This window comes from Pleurodeles waltl, chromosome 3_1, assembly GCF_031143425.1.
Source record: "Pleurodeles waltl isolate 20211129_DDA chromosome 3_1, aPleWal1.hap1.20221129, whole genome shotgun sequence".
Lineage (NCBI taxonomy): Eukaryota > Metazoa > Chordata > Amphibia > Caudata > Salamandridae > Pleurodeles > Pleurodeles waltl.
Window position 1 is genome coordinate 156391991 of NC_090440.1, and position 20879 is coordinate 156412869.

General features: G+C 45.0%; 1 protein-coding gene across 2 annotated transcripts in view; it reads left to right on the top strand.

The window, feature by feature from the left end:
• Positions 1-20879, top strand: part of SCAPER (S-phase cyclin A associated protein in the ER) — a 2262878-nt gene that overhangs the window by 729313 nt on the left and 1512686 nt on the right. For both annotated transcript variants that reach the window (XM_069222023.1, XM_069222024.1), the window contains exons 13-15: positions 7661-7736; positions 8120-8237; positions 16742-16853. In XM_069222023.1, the coding sequence (XP_069078124.1) occupies positions 7661-7736; positions 8120-8237; positions 16742-16853 (306 nt within the window). The remainder of the gene's footprint in view (positions 1-7660; positions 7737-8119; positions 8238-16741; positions 16854-20879) is intronic.

Here is a 20879-nt window from a genome sequence, read left to right on the forward strand (position 1 = left end):
TCAATCCTCCTGCCTCTTCCAGTCAGATTATTCTTATAGCAAGCTTGACAGCTGGAGGAGTTAATAGGCAGAGGAGGTGTTAACTTAACAGTATGCAGCAGGAACACTTCAGGCCTCTTGGGGTAGTTTCCTTGTGCCTTTGTCTCCCACCCATTTCCATTGGTAGACTTTAAAGCGATGCCAGTACAATGTGGGGATTAACCAAATGGGAATAATTATTGTTTAGGCAGTTTTATTTATTTTAGTTATTGATATAGAGCAATCAGGGCCCTGGGTTAGAGTGAAAGAGCGTGTTGCAGTGGCACGTGTTAATTCCTGACCTGTTCTGTCTATATCAGATCCCTTTATATGCGGTGTGGTGGCACAGATAGGCTGAGGATGGAAGGGGGGCAGGGTGTTAAGATTGTTTTAGAGGAGGCGACAGCGTATGTCCTGTCAGTTGTTGGCGTCATGTTAGAAGGCATTTTACAGCTTGACTACATACCACTCCAGCTGTTTTTACTAGCACACTGGAGCTTTTTAGTTGTGCTATTAGTAGATTGTCAAGGTTGGTGTTCCAAATGCAGCATTGCAAACAGAGCCACATTTAAACAGCATCAGTGTGCTTCCTTTTAGTGCCACTTAGTGGTCACTTGTAAAATTGCGGCGCAAATGTGAACGATAGAACGTCTACAATACTAGAAACAAGTTTTGGCAAAGCCAGTCGGTCTGTGCACAAATCCTATGCTTATTGCTCACAGCTGCTTCAAACTAGTTCCTTTCTTTTCATTTCCACCGCTGTTCCGAAGTATACATTTTAATTTTAGTCATTTTTAATAGTAGCCATACATACCAGATAAATATTCTGCCTACTTTCCTTTTAAAGTTTTTTATAAAATGTTTAAGTGACATTTATAACATGGAGTGCTTGGTTCAGCAGTGATTTATTGAGGTCTCCTTGAAAAGTAATAAAAATGCATGGCGCAACTGAAAGTCTTGTTTATAAAATATTACTAGTAAAACTGCTGCATTGGTGAATGTTTTTTTTTATTTAAAAGTTTTTGTGGCTTTTTTCCTTTGTTTATCTTTTTGTTACAATAAAACAGAAGAAAAAAAAAAAAATAGCCAGAGCAGCAACCTATTAGGGTCTGACCCTTTGTACCTTTTGGCTTTGCCAGTGCTTGTTACTGTTTGTCTTCCTCATCAAGCTACATATGAGTTTTAGAGTAGCTTAGAATCAGTGTTGCATTGCTATTTCAATTTAACCCCTTCGCTGCCAGGCCTTTTCCCCCTCCTGTGCCAGGCCTTTTTTTGCCTATTTGGGGCAGTTCGCGCTTAGGCCCTCATAACTTTTTGTCCACATAAGCTAACCAAGCCAAATTTGCGTCCTTTTTTTCCAACATCCTAGGGATTCTAGAGGTACCCAGACTTTGTGGGTTCCCTTGAAGGAGGCCAAGAAATTGGCCAAAATACAGTGAAAAATTCGTTTTTTAAAAAAAAATGGAAAAAGTGGCTGCAGAAGAAGGCTTGTGGATTTCCCCCTGAAAATGGCATCAACAAAGGGTTTGTAGTGCTAAACTCAGCAGCTTCCTAGCTTTCAGGAACAGGCAGACTTGAATCAGAAAACCCAATTTTTCAACACAATTTTGGCATTTTACTGGGGCATACCCCATTTTTGCAATTTTTTGTGCTTTCAGCCTCCTTCCAGTCAGTGACAGGAATGGGCATGAAACCAATGCTGGATCCCAGAAACCTAACCATTTCTGAAAAGTAGACAACATTCTGAATTCAGCAAGGGGTCATTTGTGTAGATCCTACAAGGGTTTCCTACAGAAAATAACAGCTGAAAAAGAAAAATATTGAAATTGAGGTGAAAAAAACATCAATTTTTCTCTACGTTTTACTCTGTAACTTTTCCCTGCAATGTCAGATTATGGAAAGCAATATACCGTTACGTCTGCTGGACTCCTCTGGTTGCGGGGATATATGGGCTTGTAGGTTCATCAAGAACCCGAGGAACCCAGAGCCAATAAATGAGCTGCACCCTGCAGTGCGTTTTCATTCTATACCGGGTATACAGCAATTCATTTGCTGAAATATAAAGAGTAAAAAATTGCTATCAAGAAAACCTTTGCATTTCCAAAAAGGGCACAAGATAAGGTGCTGAGGAGCAGTGGTTATTTGCACATCTCTGAATTCCGGGGTGACCATACAAGCATGTGAATTATAGGGAATTTCTCAAATAGATGTCTTTTTTACACACTCTCCTATATTTGGAAGGAAAAAATGTAGAGAAAGACAAGGGGCAATAGCACTTGTTTTGCTAATCTATGTTCCCCCAAGTCTCCCGATAAAAATGATACCTCACTTGCGTGGGTAGGCCTAGCGCCCGCGACAGGAAACGCCCCAAAGCGCAACGTGGACACATCCAAAATTTTGGGAGAAAACAGAGGTGTTTTTTGCGAAGTGCCTACCTGTAGATTTTGGCCTCTAGCTCAGCCGGCACCTAGGGAAACCTACCAAACCTGTGCATTTCTGAAAACTAGAGACCTAGGGGAATCCAAGGAGAGGTGACTTGCGGGGCTCGGACCAGGTTCTGTTACCCAGAATCCTTTGCAAACCTCAAAATTTGGCTAAAAAAACACATGTCTCTCACATTTCTGTGGCAGAAAGTTTTGGAATCTGAGAGGAGCTACAAATTTCCTTCCACCCAGCGTTCCCCCAAGTCTCCCGATAAAAATGATACCTCACTTGCGTGGGTAGGCCTAGCGCCGGCGACAGGAAACACCCCAAAGCGCAACGTGGACACATCCTAAATTTTGGAAAAAAACAGAGGTGTTTTTTGCGAAGTGCCTACCTGTAGATTTTGGCCTCTAGCTCAGCCGGCACCTAGGGAAACCTACCAAACCTGTGCATTTCTGAAAACTAGAGACCTAGGGGAATCCAAGGAGGGGTGACTTGCGGGGCTCGGACCAGGTTCTGTTACCCAGAATCCTTTGCAAACCTCAAAATTTGGCTAAAAAAACACATGTCCCTCACATTTCTGTGGCAGAAAGTTCTGGAATCTGAGAGGAGCTACAAATTTCCTTCCACCCAGCGTTCCCCCAAGTCTCCCGATAAAAATTATACCTCACTTGCGTGGGTAGGCCTAGCGCCGGCGACAGGAAACACCCCAAAGCGCAACGTGGACACATCCTAAATTTTGGAAAAAAACAGAGGTGTTTTTTGCGAAGTGCCTACCTGTAGATTTTGGCCTCTAGCTCAGCCGGCACCTAGGGAAACCTACCAAACCTGTGCATTTCTGAAAACTAGAGACCTAGGGGAATCCACGGAGGGGTGACTTGCGGGGCTCGGACCAGGTTCTGTTACCCAGAATCCTTTGCAAACCTCAAAATTTGGCTAAAAAAACACATGTCCCTCACATTTCTGCGCAGAAAGTTCTGGAATCTGAGAGGAGCTACAAATTTCCTTCCACCCAGCGTTCCCCCAAGTCTCCCGATAAAAATGATACCTCACTTGCGTGGGTAGGCCTAGCGCCGGCGACAGGAAACACCCCAAAGCGCAACGTGGACACATCCTAAATTTTGGAAAAAAACAGAGGTGTTTTTTGCGAAGTGCCTACCTGTAGATTTTGGCCTGTAGCTCAGCCGGCACCTAGGGAAAACTACCAAACCTGTGCATTTCTGAAAACTAGAGACCTAGGGGAATCCAAGGAGGGGTGACTTGCGGGGCTCTGACCAGGTTCTGTTACCCAGAATCCTTTGCAAACCTCAAAATTTAGCTAAAAAAACACATGTCCCTCACATTTCTGTGGCAGAAAGTTCTGGAATCTGAGAGGAGCTACAAATTTCCTTCCACCCAGCGTTCCCCCAAGTCTCCCGATAAGAATGATACCTCACTTGCGTGGGTAGGCCTAGCGCCGGCGACAGGAAACACCCCAAAGCGCAACGTGGACACATCCTAAATTTTAGAAAAAAACAGAGGTGTTTTTTGCGAAGTGCCTACCTGTAGATTTTGGCCTCTAGCTCAGCCGGCACCTAGGGAAACCTACCAAACCTGTGCATTTCTGAAAACTAGAGACGTAGGGGAATCCAAGGAGGGGTGACTTGCGGGGCTCGGACCAGGTTCTGTTACCCAGAATCCTTTGCAAACCTCAAAATTTGGCTAAAAATACACATGTTACTCACATTTCTGTGGCAGAAAGTTCTGGAATCTGAGAGGAGCCACAAATTTTCTTCTACCCAGCGTTCCCCCAAGTCTCCCGATAAAAATGATACCTCACTTGTGTGGGTAGGACTAGCGCCCACGAAAGGAAAGGGCCCAAAACACAACGTGGACACATCACATTTTTTTATAAAAAGCAGTACCTACCTGTGGATTTTGGCCTGTAGCTCAGCCGACACCTGAGGAAACTTAGCAAACCAGTGCATTTTTGAAAACTAGAAACCCAGGGGAATCCAAGATGGGGTGACTTGCGGGGCTCTGACCAGGTTATGTTACCCAGAATCCTTTGCAAACATCAAAATTTGGCCCAAAAAACACTTTTTCCTCTCATTTCGGTGACAGAAAGTTGTGGAATCTGAGAGGAGCCACAAATTTCCTTCCACCCAGCGTTCCCCTAAGTCTCTCGATAAAAATGGTACCTCACTTCTGTGGGTAGGCCTAGCGCCCACAAAAGGAAATGGCCCAAAACACAACGTGGACACAACATATTTTTTCACCGAAAACAGAGGTGTTTTTTGCAAGGTGCCTACCTGTGGTGTTTGGCCTGTAGCTCAGCCGGCCCCAGTGGGGGCAGAAATGGCCTAAAATAAATTTCTCTCCCCCCAACCTCCACCCCCCCCCCCCCCCCCCCCCCCGGGAGCGACCCTTGCCTACGGGGTCGCTCCCCCTGCGTGACATTGGCGCCAAAAAACAAATCCCCGGTGCCTAGTGGTTTCTGCCCCCTTGGGGGCAGATTGACCTAAAATTGGCCAATCTGCCCCCAGGGGGGCAGAAATGGTCTAAATACAATTTGCCCCCCAGGGGAGCGACCCTTGCCTGATGGGTCGCTCCCCATCTCTAAAAAAAGAAACAACAAAAAAAAAAAACACAAAACAAAAAATTGCCCTGGCGCCTAGAGGTTTCTTCCCCCCCTGGGGCCAGATCGGCCTAATAATAGGCCGATCTGCCCCCAGAGGGGGCAGAAATGGCCTAAAATAAATTGCCCTCCCCCCCCCAGGGAGCGACCCTTGCCTAAGGGGTCGCTCCCTTTGCGTGAAATTCACGCAAAGAAAAAACTCCCTGGTGTCTAGTGGTTTCTACCCCCCTTGGGGGCAGATTGGCCTCATCAAAATAGGCCAATCTGCCCCCAAGGGGGGCAGAAATGGCCAAAATATAATTTTCCCCCAAGGGGAGCGACCCTTGCCTAAGGGGTCGCTCCCCACCAAAAAAAAAAAAATATAAAACAAAAAACAAAAAAAAAGGTGCCTAGAGGATTCTGCCCCCCCTGGGGGCAGATCGGCCTAATAGTAGGCCGATCTGCCCCCGGGGGGGCAGAAAAGGCCTTCCCGAAAATATGCCCCCCCTGGGAGCGACCCTTGCCCAAGGGGTCGCTCCCTTTTGTCAATAACAATAAAAAAAATAAAAATCCCTGGTGTCTAGTGGTTTCTACCCCCCTTGGGGGCAGATTGGCCTCATCAAAATAGGCCAATCTGCCCCCAAGGGGGGCAGAAATGGCCAAAATATAATTTTCCCCCTAAGGGGTCGCTCCCCACCAAAAAAAAAAAAAAATGAAACAAACAAAAAATAAAAAAAAAAAATGGTCCCTGGTGCCTAGAGGTTTCTGCCCCCCCTGGGGCAGAAAAGGCCTTCTCAAGAAAATGCCCCCCCTGGGAGCGACCCTTGCCCAAGGGGTCGCTCCCTTTTGTCACTTTCAATAAAAAAAAAAAAAAATCCCTGGTGTCTAGTGGGGTTTCAAAAGCCGGATTGCAAGCAATCCGGCTTTTGAAACCCTCGGAGGGACTTCAAAGGGAAGGAAATACTTTTCCTTCCCTTTGAAGCCCCTCCGGGCCTCCCAGTGATTGAAAAAGAAATGCTTTTGCTCTGCTTCCAGCGCGACTAGGGAGGCCCCTGTGACACATCAGCGCGCGTGCGCGCGCTGACATCACAGGGGGGTGTGGGGGGGGGGGGTCGGGGGTGTAAGGGGAAGGTCTTCCCCTTCCATCCCCGACTTGGGGGGGGAGGGGGGTGCACGGGGGGCGCGCTAGCGCGCCCCCAAGTTCCCCTGTGCCTAGGACGAGATGATCTCGTCCAAGGCACAGGGGAACTGTAGCCTTGGACGAGATCATCTCGTCCAAGGCACAGAAGGGGTTAAAGTGTCAAATGCAGTCTAATGAGCGCACTATCAAGGGATTTATTCTGTACATGGTCTCTGGCCCTCAAAGACTTTAGGCTGAATGTCGGACTGAGGGACTGAGAAGAAGTTAAAGCAAGCAGTCAGTCGGGTTTTCAAATATCATTATTCAGATCAGAAATTGTCGTCTTATGCTCTTGCTGCACTTCATCCTGTACGTCATATCTAATCACTGTGTTCCTAGTCTGTCCCCGTATTATTATAAATCTCACTTACTATTTCAATGTGTTAACTTGGTGCGTCCCTGGACTCAGCTTGTGCCATAAATTAATCCCATTGACAATGTCAATGACCATTTATGGTCAGCAAATTGTAAATACAATGGTAAGACCAACATGCAAGGCTCCATCTTGCCATGATGGCTGTCACAGTAAAACTGTGCACTATGGACAGCCCTGCATGGAAACCCACTTGATTGAATGGCAATAACCCTATCTGGCAAATTTACCAAGTTTGTATTTAAGAATATTTGTGCCAGTGGTGAAAGCATACGTACATAGAACAAGCGCAATCCTCAGACCAGTAGGAACCTAGGCAATCAGCAAAAACAAAACACAAGGGTTCACCTGTTTTTTTTGTTTTTTTAATATATACAATTAGAAATCACAAAAGTTGTATTCAGAGCACTTAGTAAAAGCAATATAAGGAAGCACCTCGTCCAGTATTTATTTTTAAAATTTATTGTAGATAAGTGTATTCCCCAAGGAAACAAGGTACATAAATACACAACAGTGGTGGAATATTTATGTACCCTGTTTAGTTAGGGATTACACTTCTCAACAATAAATCATAACATTTATTAAAATAAATATTGGACGAGGTACTTCCCTATGTTGCATTTAATGAGTGCTCTCAATACAATTTTTCCGACGCATAATATATATTAAAATAATCCAGATGAACACTTGTTTTGTTTATAGTGGTGTTAGCATGGCAGCGGGGTTGCTGCTGGATCTGAGAATTAACTGTTTCACAATAACGTAGAATACTGATACAGGTAGTAAAACCCAGTGATATGGCGCTATCTTTAAGGTATTGTTGGACCATTCATCCGGTTCAACGGCAGTAGTTTTTTTTATTTTAATGGCGCCATTGATAATTTCATGCCAAGATATCAGTGTTCGCAGGGACCGCATGAGTAGTGGTAGTGTTTGGAAGAGTTCCCGAAACTTGTATATCCTATGATTGCAAGAGCAGTGGTCTTGCGCACCTGGCCTTTGGAAAGGCCGCCTGTATGTTCTGATTTTAACTAAGCTTTTTTGTTTGTTTACTTTTCCTATACAACAGGCTAATTTGGGCAGTGGGAGTATATCGTTTTGTGGAATGTCCCTGGATTGGAACGATGTTCTTGCCGATTATGAAGGTAACATTTATGGAGATTTGACATCATGTAGCAATTTATTTGTGGCATATTTCGGAAACCAATTTAATATTGTTAATGTTTCAGTCATAGTTTGTATTTATCTGCATCACGGTAAAGCATTAATCCTGATGATAATTTATGACCATACAGTGGGAGTTTTGTTTCCCTTGAAATCTGCACTCGCCATGGGGGAATTTTTATCTGGCTACGACCAGCAGATTCGTATTCAGTGGGCTGGTGAGAGAAATCTCTATTGACATTAGGGTTTCATTCTGTTATATTAATTGAATTCACTAAAACTAGAAAATTTGTATTTCCTGATTGTATGGTATGAAGGGTTTTTTGTTTAAGTTGACAACGGTACTTGTTTTCTCTCTCTTCAGCCCGTGAACCTTGGCGTCAGACTACCTCTTGGGGTGATATTGTGGAAGAGGAGCCTGCACGGCCACCAGGACATGGGATTCATATGCATGAAAAGCTTTCTTCTCCATCCCGCAAAAGGTTGGTTTGGTTTTGTGCAGAACGCTAAGTCTTCTCCATGTTTGTTCAACGCAAAATGGAGACTTTTGGATGGTATTGCCTCCTATTTATAGACCCACATTTCAGTCACCACCTCAAGAAGCCCCTATAAATTGTACTTTTTAGTCATAAAAATATGATTAAGAACTGGGTCTGCCATTGTTGAATTATGGAGATGAGATTGGTGGTGCCATTGAAAGTAGGGTTAGTCTCTCCTCATTAAGGCCCTCATTATTACATACAAGTGGTCAGGCGCAATACTCCTCCGGACAATTTCAGCTTGCCCCCAGTATCCAGGCCCCAGAGGTACCAGATTCACTAGTAGCATGGGCAGCAGCTCCCAGAACCTTGTGTGATGTGGAGGGCGTTTGCTGCGCCTGGCCCTACTCAGCCCTTCTCCTACATAGTGGGGGACCAGCAAACGTTCCCCATCGCCCTGCCACGCCTCTCACTTACTGTGCCTGCCCCATCTCGTGCATTGTGGCCCTCAAAATAGCCTCCTGCTCCAGGCAGTTGTTAAATGGGTGAAGATTTGTGAGCGTTATTTCGCCTTAAATGATTAAAAACAGCTGACTTGGACCTCATATTCCGAGGTCTAAATGTTCTTGGTCATTCTGCAGCATATAACTCATAATCACCAGAATTAGGTACAGGGTTGAAATCTAAAATCCAATATTTTGGCCCTCATATCCCTAAAGTGGTGCCTAATTCTGGCAAAGGATTGTCATTTGTTGTGTCGCAGTTCATAGTCGTGGCATCATTTTTGATTCAGCATAGTTGAAAGTTAAGGTTTTCTTTCACTATAGATTGTAGCAAAACTCGGTGGACTGTTCTTCTTTAGGGTTTTTTTTATTTAATTTAAGAAAATGAACACCCTCATTTCAGATTGCGTACTTATCCAGTATTGGATCTTTCATAAATTCACATGCTTGATTCATCCCGTCGTCGAAGTGGGAGTCCCACGGTACATAAAATAGCAATAATTAACAAATACATTTATTTTCCCATAGGCTATAATGGAAATACCAGCCACTCATATAGCCTATCCAAGTCATTTTGTGAACAGGACCCAACCTGCCTGCTGGCCAATCAGGCACCAGCACCCTCTAGAACACTCTCCAGAGAAGCTCCTTCCCTCAGATTTTCTACTGCACGTCGTGTGAAGGGAGTCTCCCTGAGCTCTGCTTAGTTTTCTACTTCTTCATAAGCATTTTCTCTCAGAGAATTCAAAAGATGTTGGATTCTTCTAGAACAGCTCTTTTCCGCCTTGCAAGACCTGTGGAAAGAAAAGGCTCCATGTGGATGATCCACATAAGGACTGCTTGTATTGCCTCTACCCACAACACCAGGTGAAGGACTGCAAGATATGTCGTACTTTCTCCACAAAAACCCTCAAAGACCGTGAGGGTAGACTCCTGACATGGTTATAGGCAAAATCCTGTATTTCAGGTGAGGAGAGTGGGTCAGAAAGGCCACACAAACGGTCCAAATCTGAGGACCTGGGCCAGGCAGAAAAATCTAGAAAGAGGCAGAAATTACATCATAGAAAAGGCTTACAGACTTCAATTTCTTCTGAGCCATCCTCTCCTCTTCAAAAGGAGGAGTCGTACCGTCTTTCTCCTTCCTCTGAGCCTTCTACCGCTTGAAAGGTAACCATTAAAATTAAGTCGACGACGACACCACGTCGACAACCGTGACGACGACGACAGTGTTTACATCTACCGTCTCCACCACCTCGTCGACGAGACTATCGTCTGCGACGACTACATTGACATCAACGTTAAGGGCTCCTATTTCCTCTATCAAACCTCCGTCGACGAGGATTCCAGAACGGAGTGCGTCGTTAACAACATCGACTCCTTCGTCGACTACAACATCGTCGTTGATAACACCGTCAACGAAAGCTCCGTCGACTATAACCACACCAACGACAACTTCGTCGGCTGTCTCACCGTCGACAAGGCCGTCGTCGACGAGACCACCGTCGACAAGACCACTGTCGTCGACACCATCATCGACGAGACCGTTGTCGATGGCAAAATCATCCCTGATTGCAATACCGTCGACAGCACCATCATCATTGACACCATCTACTATGCCACTGGTGCCTGTGAGACAGATGGAGGCTATTCCTACCTCTTCCAGGTCTCCTGATCTTCGGGCCATGGTCAGGATCACATCCGTGCCCAGATCGAAGATTTATCCTACAGACACGTCACCAAGCAAGGTGTCAACTTTAGTACCCAGTCATCTACTCTACTGGGAGTAATCGGATGAGGGTCCATTCGGAGTTGCGCACAGCCCATCACAGCTACACGTTAAATACCAGGAAGAGTATGACGATGAGTATGACCAATACCAACCATATTACTCACATCAAGAACGCTATTACCAACCTCCTCAGCCAAGAGACTCTATACAATTGCCTTCCTCCTTAATCCAGGACTTAGAATCAATGCTACAGGATTATAGGAGGAGGTTCCCAGTTACAGCAGAAGATCAACCACCACCACCTGCTTCTCCTGTTACACCAAGAAACATCCCTCCACCTCAAGCTACTCCCAGGATGACACCTCACTCTGTTTTAGCTGGCCCCCCTGGAGATGAAGGTTCCACTTCAGGGGAAGAAGAGGAAGGAGAGATTTCTATCCCGCAACATCCCCCTGAGGAATGGGATGACTACTTAGCCCCCACTCCTTCTCCACAACCTCCTCGCCCTTCAGATTCTCCACCTGAGGATATAGGTGATTTCCACAATCTAATAGACCGGGCTGCCGCATGCTTCCACCTTCCAACATCTGTCTCTCAGTCGGAATGCTTCCTTCATGATTTTAAGGAGCAGTCAAGGAAGTATGTCCATTATTGACTTGATATGGAGCGAGGGTACAAAGATCATGCGCAACCTGGCAACAGTCCCACCAGTGCCGCAAAAATTGGACAAGAAATACAAGGCAATTTAGGGCTCTCCGGCATGTCTCACTGGCCACCCAAAGCCTGATTCTGTTATTTCGCAAGCGGCTCAAAGGCGTTCTGAGAACCCGTCGACGCCTATCTCTACTCCTCCAGACAGAGAAGGAAGGAGATTAGATAATGTGGGCAAAAGATTCTCCTCCATGTCAGCAATCACTGTCAGAGCAGCAAATTCAGTGGCAATCCTATGTCGTTATGACCGGCAAATGTGGTTGGATATGCAACCTTTCATTGATCTTATCCCTGAAAGCAAGCAAGCAGAGGCACGGAAGATCCTCCAAGAAGGTGAGCGTACGTCGGAGGAGATAATTGACTGCGCTCTAGATATAGCCGGCTTTCGTCAGCTGGCTGGTGCTGCGGTGTTAAGCCGCCAAGGTTGGCTCAAGGCCACATCTTTCAGACCGGAAGTGCAGTCCAGAATCCTCGACATGCCCTACGTTGGGGAATCTCTCTTTGGCAAGCACGTAGATGACGCGCTCCAGGCCATCAAGACCGACACAGACACTGCCAAGTCCCTAGGTACCCTGCAGTACTGGAAACAGCCCTTTCAGGGTGCAAGAGGAAGAGGATTTACCTCATTTCGAGGTTCCTTTCACAGGCAGTACCAGCAACCCCAATATAGGCCATCTTATCAACAACAGCATAGGCAACAATCCACTGCCTCATACGCCAGACAGGGAGGAAAGGGAAGACAGGGTTAACAAAAAAGAGATCAACCCAGAAATCGATGATCTTCACCAGGCACCGGCTATGCTTCCCCAATGTTCACACTATCAACAAATAGGAGCAAACATCTCCAACTACATCCAGGAGTGGAAGAACATAACATCAGACAAATGGGTGCTGGATATAGTGACAAGAGGTCATACCCTGGAATTCATACAAAAACCACTGCATCATCCACCAAGAACATCCAGACCGTTCCATCTTCGTCTGCTTCAGCAGGAAGTATTCCTTATGCTTGCCAAGGGAGCTATAGAAAGAGTTCCAGTTCAGCAAAGAGGTCTTGGATTCTATTCCCGTTTCTTCTTGATAATGAAGAAGTCAGGGGAATGACGGCCGATACTAGATCTCAGGAAACTCAACAAGTTCCTTCGGAAACAATCATTTTGGATGATCACGCTGTCGGATATCCTGCACCTTCTCAATCCTGGAGATTTTATGACAACAGTGGATGTCCAGAATGCTTATTTCCACATACCAATACATCAGAAACATCGCAAATATCTCCGCTTTACTGTAGCCGGTGCCCATTATCAGTTCAAAGTTCTCCCATTCTGTCTGAGGTCAGCTCCACGAATCTTCACAAAATGCCTTGCCCCAGTCGCAGGTTTTCTCCGCAGCAGGGGTTTCCAGGTGTTTCCATACCTGGACGACTGGCTCATAAAAGCCCCATTTCCGCTACTAGCCCCCAGGGCTACAAATGCTTGCTTGAAGTTATTCTGCAGTTTGGGGCTAACAGTAAATCTACAGAAGTCGGTCATACTTCCCTCATGCAGAAGAGTCTTCCTGGGTGCAGAATTAGACACCATCAAGAACAAGGCATATCTCACTCTGGCACGGCAGCAGAAGCTAACCAACTTAGCTGTCAGAATTTCCACAAAAGAGTTTGTTTCAGTGCGACTGTTCGTCGCTTCTGGGCATGATTTCCTCAGCCATCGTCCTAGTTCGACTGGCAAGGCTGAAAATGAGACTGTTACAAGAAGAATTACAGGTCCAATGGACCCAGTCGCAAGGGTCCTTCAACGACTTAATAACTGTCACGCCAAACATTCGGCAGGCGTTGAAGTGGTGGTCTCAGACCAACCATCTCTCCCAAGGTCTCACGTTTCTAACACCAATGACAGACTTTATCATCACCACAGACACTTCCTTGGAAGGCTGGGAAGGCCAGTTACAAGACATGCGCATTCAGGGAAGATGGTTGAATCTTCACAAAGGAATGCACATAAACCTGGTGGAATTGAAGGCGATCCACCTCACGCTCAAGGCGTTTCTTCCACGCATTGCAGGGTCCTCAGTGTTGGTCAGGACGGACAACACAACAAGTATGTTTTACATCAACAAGCAGGGAGGAACAAGATCCCTCTCCCTATCAAGGGAAGCTCAGTCTCTTTGGGACTGGCTCACACTGCACAATATTTGCCTCAGGGTTGAGCACCTGCCAGGGGTCAACAACGCCCTAGCGGACTCTCTCAGCAGGACGGAAGACAACTGCCACGAGTGGGAACTCAACCAGAAGCTACTCGATGGCATCTTCCAACACTGGGGTCAACCGATCCTAGACTTGTTTGCCACCAACCTAAATGCCAAATGCCAGTTCTACGCCACTCGATACCCACTCCCGGGGTCATGGGGAAATGCTCTTTTGATGAGATGGTCGGGGATCTTTGCCTACGCTTTCCCCCCCATCCCGTTGATCCCCAGGCTCCTCAGGAAATTGAAGTCCGAATGCTGCAGGATCATTCTCATAGCGCCCAGATGGCCCAGACAGTACTGGTACTCGGAGCTCCTACTCCGGTCCGTGGCCAATCCAGTCCGCCTTCCCTGCAACCACGACCTCCTCACGAAGAATCAGGGTCAAATTCTTCATCCCGATCCAACTTCTCTTCAATTGCGTGCTTGGCTCCTGAGTTCAGAGAGTTTCAGGGTATGAACATCGATCAGTAATGCAGACTGATTTTATCTAGGGCACGAGCAGAGAGCACGAATAAGGCGTACAAACTCAAGTGGAAGAGATTTTGTGTTTGGTGCACTCAGAACAATTTCCACCCGCTGCAAATTAAGCCTGAACAAATTCTTTCGTACCTTCTCACACTCTCAAAGGCTGTTCTTTGCCATGTATCCGTCAAGATTCACCTAGCAGCTATAGCCTCTTATAGGCGATCCGTAGAGATGCCCTCAATCGGCTCATCCAGAATCATTAAGCAGTTCATGAAAGGCCTGTTCCGCACTTTCCCTCTGGTGCGTCTACCTCCGCCAGAGTGGCATCTCAATATACTCCTGTCTCAGCTCATGAAAGCTCCTTTCGAACCTATTCACAGGGAGGAACTCAAGTACATCACATGGAAGATGGCAACCCTGCTTGCTCTCACTTCCACCAGGAGAGTCAGTGATATACAGGCTTTTACTACTAAAGAACCCTTTCTGTTTTTTGCGGATGACTTCGTTATGCTCAGGACCAACCCCAGATACATTCCCAAGGTGCCATCTTCATTTCATCTCAATGAGCCCGTGATACTACGAACCTTTTTTCCAAATTCGACTACAGTCGCAGAAAAAACTCTGCATTCTTTGGACATCAAAAGATGCCTCAAATTTGACCTTCAAAGTACCTAACAAATCAGGAAATCAGATCAGCTCTTGGTATCTTATTCTCTTGGACGACAAGGAACAGGGGTCACAAAGGCCACTATAGCCCGATGGATTTCCTCTACAATTCAGTTCTGTCACACCAAAGCAAGAAAACCGTTGACTAGGCGCCCGAGAGCAGTCTCCACATCGGCTGCTTTGTTTCAGGGTATTGCCCTGGATAAGATATGCCAAGCTGCGACATGGAAGACTAGCACTCCTTTACGCAGCACTATTGTTTGGAGTCCTCTCAGAGAACTGACTCTAGTTGGACAAGCTGTTCTACGTCATCTCTTTCATTAAGGTGAGACCTTTCCTTGGTTGTGTAGAAACTGTTTGATATGCAAATAGTCCATAATTGCTGTGCAATATACTTTGACATGCTTTTATATATGTCTGTATGTAGTTATATATATGGATGTTCAGTATATATGTGTATATGTACATAGATCTATGTATATTTGTTTGAAGTTCATAATACATGATTTATGAGCTAGCTATTTGATACAGGTTATAAAGGATTTTCTATGCTCGCACCCTCCATCCACTGCGAGTATGATGTTTATCAACGGTACTGCTGGCTATTCAGATTCAAGCATGTGAATTTATGAAAGATCCAATACTGGATAAGAAAACACGTTACTTACCTGTAACTACAGTTATCCAGTATTGGTATCTTTCATAAATTCACATGCGACCCACCCTCCTCCCCTTAGATGCTCGCATTTCCTCTCAGGTTATAATCTTTTCACTCTCTTGCTGGAAAATCTGAGGGAAGGAGAGGGTGCTGGTGCCTGATTGGCCAGCAGAAAGGTTTGGGCCCTTTTCACAAAAGGACTTGGATAGGCTATATGAGTAGCTGGTATTTCCATTATAGCCTATGGGGAAAAAAAATATTTGTTAATTATTGTTATTTTATGTACTGTGGGACTCCCACTTCGACGATGGGGATGATTCAAGCAGTTGAATTTATGAAAGATACAAATACTGGATAACTGTAGTTACAGGTAAGTAACTTATTTTCTTATGAAAGATGGCCTATCTACATGTACAGTCTTATTTCTTGACACAGTAGAAGTCCATATAAGTTTGTAATATAAATCAACACAACATTTGAAATACATTAGGTAGTAGGAGTATTTTTTTTCTTAAACATTTACAGATCCAGTTTTTAGTGGATTGAGTTTGATGCCTCTTTCCTTTATTTCATCAACATTGTTCATAATATCTAGATTAGAAAATAGAGGGTCAAAAGGTGCAGCATTGTCAAGTGATCTTTTTGTTTTTCAAGGATCTGACTTTGAAGCAGGTTACTCTTATGAAATGTAATGATGGCTCTGGGGACTTGCAGGTTAATGGCATTAGTTTCTGAATAGTGCCTTGTGCATGAAAGTGTTATCCACAATGCTCTACGTTTTGAAAGGGTGAACAGACTCTAAATGTAATAATTTGTTTTTAAATGACAATTTCTCGTTTCTAGCTAAACTCTTTTTAATGTGAAATTTGCTCACTTGTCTTTGAATACTCTTTCATATTTACAGCATGTCCTTAAAAATGGGCTGCCATACTAATTTCGTGGTGCGGTCCAGGGCACTAAGTATAATTAATTACTCTGCTGAGCTCTAAACCCAGGAACAATCAACCACTCAGATTTGCCAGCTCTTAAATCATTCCTTATTTCACCCTTCTGGTCTTGAGATGTTCTCTCTTCTGTTTTTAACATGTACAACCTCCTGTTACGCCCTGGTTTGGTTCAAACTTTGTAAGGTTTTCCACACGTTTCCAGGTACAGTAAAAACAGGAGACTCGTTACTTATTCTAAAGCAGATATTACTTGCAGCACTGAGATGACAGGGTGTCTGTTCTGCAAGTAGGATGGAGGTTGGACACTTTGAATGATGTGGTTTTGTGTTTTTTTCTTTTTTTTAAATAAACTAGGCATAGCATATTAATAGTAAAAAAGTTCTTTTGAAATTGTACTTCATTTGTATTCGAAATATCTACATAGCTGAGGTTTAAGTCAAAGCATTTTTACTTAGAACCCCTAAGTAAGATTGGAGGGATAACTCTTGTAGACACTGTGCAGACCGGCCTATTTAGGAGACCCCAGTGTCTTCAAATATTATTTTTTGCATGCTCACTCATAATTTTTTTTCCCTCCAAAGAACAATAGCAGAGTCTAAAAAGAAGCATGAAGAGAAGCAACTCAAAGCCCAGCAGCTGAGAGAAAAGTTGCGTGAAGAAAAAACACTAAAGCTCCAAAAATTACTAGAACGGGTGAGCTGTCTGACTTTACCAGCGAATGTGTTTTTTTCCTGGTCTTTGCAATAACTTTCTGATAGTGACTTCTAGCCCCATATTTCTCACTTTGTGAATAGTCCCTAAGTGTCAAGCTCAATCCACACACTTTTCAGCAGGTCCTTTGCATGCCAGTAAGTGGTGCAGTGCAGCTCCACACCAGAGCCATTCACTTCTAGAAATTATGTGCAAAGCCTATGTATGCGCCACTAATGTTCTCTATTGCTTTCAAGACTGTCTGTTCCTCCTAATGCCGATCGGGAGTTTTCTCAAGTCTGTCAGAGCCACTGTACCTAGATATTTTTCCAAAATTCTACATTGTGAAAAGAAATTCTACCCCTAAACGATAGATTTCAAGCCCTTTAGGGCCTTTTGCAAGCAAATAGCTGTGACAGATTAGGATGTAGATTAGGTGTGCCTGTGGTGTGTGGAGTCAAGCGGTGACTTGATGCACAGTCACTGGAGTTCTTCAATTGACCTGAATGCCAACCGCTAGACAAAACTCAACATCGCCAAGCTTAAGAAGACTGCTTGCCCAGACCACTCTAAATTGTGGTCCAAGTTCAAAGGTTGGTGACGTTTTCTTTGAGTCACCAAAGATTCTCACAAGTTCAGTCTTTGTTGCAATGCAAATTGTCTGCAAGTCTTAAAGGAAACTTAAGAAATCGAAGCAGGACTCAGCCCTATCCCTCCACTCGCATTCCTCTGGGCAGGCGCGAGGGTAGTGCCATGAATATAGATCTCACTTCCGGAGTCGGCCAACTTTGAGACAGATCCTGTAACCCAAGTTTTCAGGGCCACCCCACAACAAATTGAAGTGGTTCATGTAGCCATGCTCTGGCTCTTCGGCTTCTTGGCGACTCTTTGGCATGCTCTCTGGCTCCAAGGAGCAGGGAGGAACTCCATCTATAGTACTCCTGGTGGGTTCGCCCTCAGCGCCACCTCCACTCTGTCCGTTATGACACTTCTGGCCCCCCATCCTGACCCATCCTCCGCACTTTGGTCACCGCCAGTCCCTGGGACCTAAACTCTGGTACCCAATCCATTGATGCTGGGAGAAGTGATTCTCATAATACTGTCTGACTGAGAGACTGCACCGGTCTGCGCTCGCCCGATGACTTCTGAGGCACCCATTCCTTTGTCAGAGCTGCCACCGCAGGGAAGGCAGCACACTCAACATTCACTTTTATGCATGGACTCTGACCATAATTATGATGCGGGTGATGAGTTCGCTCAAACCTATCAAGGAGACAATTAGTATGATGACCTGCAGGAGGCTAGTGAGGTTAGTGGTTTCAATACCTCCCCTGAAATGGGCCTTCTCTCAGCCCATGGACAAAACACAGGTGTACGCCTCCCACACCATGGTAATGCATAGGGCAGCTAATTCCTTGACCTCCATCTCCCCATCTCCCCAAGTTTCCCAGCGAGGACAAACCTCTTCTGAACCCCTCTTTTAACAAGGCCATAACAGACACCTTATTTGGGACATGGGCCAAACCTTACAGTTGCTCACAAGTCAACTACCAAATTGTGCAGCACCATCACCCTGTGTTCTACTTTACTTCAGACTGAGATGAAATGAAAGGAATGCCAAGAATGCAGTAGTCTTAGTTTGAGTAATGAATTTATTAAGACGTTTCTGAAGTCTCACGCTCAGACAAAAATAATGTGAGCTTTTATTTCAGATGCAAAAACACATGTGAATCTCTGAAAATAATCACATCAGTGAAATAATACTGATCACAGAATTCAACAGTTTTTCCAACCGTATGGGATTCTGAGCAAGACATTCCCAGCCCCGCCCCCCACACTTTGAATGAGTTCCTTCTAACCTGGTTGTCAAGCTTCCTCCCCTTATATACTTTAAACAGACTGGAGAGGAACATTCTAGAAACCACCTCTCCCATCGGGTAAGTTGTTGTTCAGATGCTGGCAGCACCAGGTCAGTGTTGGACAGGAGCACATGTGAGACTGGCTAACTCTGTGTTTTTCCAAGACTGAGCTATTCCCTGCCTTACCATAAACATTCTCAGCTTGGTACATCTTATCATCCGTGTTTTTCACTCCCCCATGTTATGTACCCATCCTTCAGTGAGAAAGAGCAAAAACATGTTGCAGAAGCTGTGCGTGGAAAAATACCTGATGGTGTGTAAGGCTAGGCTAAGCACAAAATGGAGTCAGTGTGGTCAAGATGGAGCTGGTTGTTAAATACAAAAGTGGCATTACACCCTGCCCCATGCTATCCTGCTTTTCTGTCTCATCACCCCGCCCCTGAAAGTTTGCTGGCATACGCATCCACAAGTAAGACCAATCCTGACACATTCCTAACTACCCCATCCAGACAGCAGACAAAGAGTCAAAACATGTTGAAACCTTTGGCAAACAAGTATTTTCATCTAGCCTCTTGGCACTTAGGTAGGTGAACGGCGGCTACTTGCTGAGGCACTATTCCCATGCCCTTTGGGACTCGGTGGCTCAAGTCATCCTAAGTGTCACTGAAGATGTCTGACCTGTCCTTGCCCAAGCCATTCAGTACAGCTGGCATGCTGCTAAGTTCACAATTTGTTGTGGCTTGGACACCACCGATTAAATCAGGGAGCCACTGACATCAGTGTTGCCAATCGTTGCCACACCTGGTTACGAACCACTGTTTTTTTCAGGTGATGCCCATTTTTCCAGTACTGAATCTTTTATAGATTCACATGCTTGAATATTCACAGTCATTGAAGTGGGAGTCTCATATGTAGAACCAAACTTCAGCCATTCAGATGGCAGCTTCTGCATCATTCCTCTCCCTCAGAGCCACCACACCTCAGAATTCTAACCGCATATTGTGTGTAAGGGAGTCTCATTGAGTCTTACTCAGTACTTTGAGTGAGACTGTTATTTTGACTTCAGTTGTCCTGCATTTAAACTCTACTGCTTCAAAGAGAAGATTCAACACTGCCTAAGCAGAAATACATCATGTCAGATTCATCCAAGAAAGGCCTATTTAGGTCATGCGAGTCATAAAGCTAAGGACTGTGAATATTGCAGAACATGCAAAAGAGAAAATTCACAGAAACTCCAGTCTCTGGAGAAGAGGGATCTCTAACTCCAACCAAAAAAAAGAGAAATATTTGTAAAGGAGTTGGATGAGGTGCCACCAAAAAAAAAAATGAGGGATAGCAAGAGTCTATACTAGTCCAAGAAGAGGCATTCATCTCCTCAGGACTCATCCAAAATAAAGAAAACAGGTCAGAACCCTTTACTCCTTTTGAATCTGCCCTAGCACCCTAAGAAATCTACTTCAGATCTCCTTCAAAAATCTCATGTATCCACTTCAAAACCATAGGCAAGAACGACACTGGTACCTTCCAGGGCTACGATGTAGTCATCGACAACTACCATCACAATGACAACAGCCTCATCATCAGGAACAGTACTGATGAGTCTTCGTCGACGACGAAATTGTCGACTGCGGCTCTGTCAAGCAAATCGATTAATGGTTGCTCCATCAACGACAGTTGACAAATGTTCTGTTGACATCACGACTCCATCGACTGCTTTGCTGTCAGCTACTCTGACACTGATAATTTAGGTTTCCCTTGCCTCATCAAGGACAGCACTATAGACAGGACCGTATTTCTGATGATCAAGTCCGACCATATCAGACCTCACCAAGTAAGGTGTTGCCTTTACCACCAGTCCGTTGTTTGGAATTGGAGGCTACGGATGAGGATGACGCACCTTTTGGGGCTGCAAGTAGCCCGTTCCATTTAAATGTAAAATGCCAGGAGGCTGATGACGTGTATGAATAAAATGGAACATCTTACTTAACTGGAGATTTTGATTCAGAGACGGACAACAAACTAGACAAAAGTCTTACTAGGACTTTCATGAATATATCCTAATGAAGAAGCATTTGACGAGCAGCCATTCCAAGAACCAGTGATGCAGGTTCCTATTGTTATAGTTGCACACCTTTCGCAAATGCTTAATGATTATTGTACACGTTTCCCT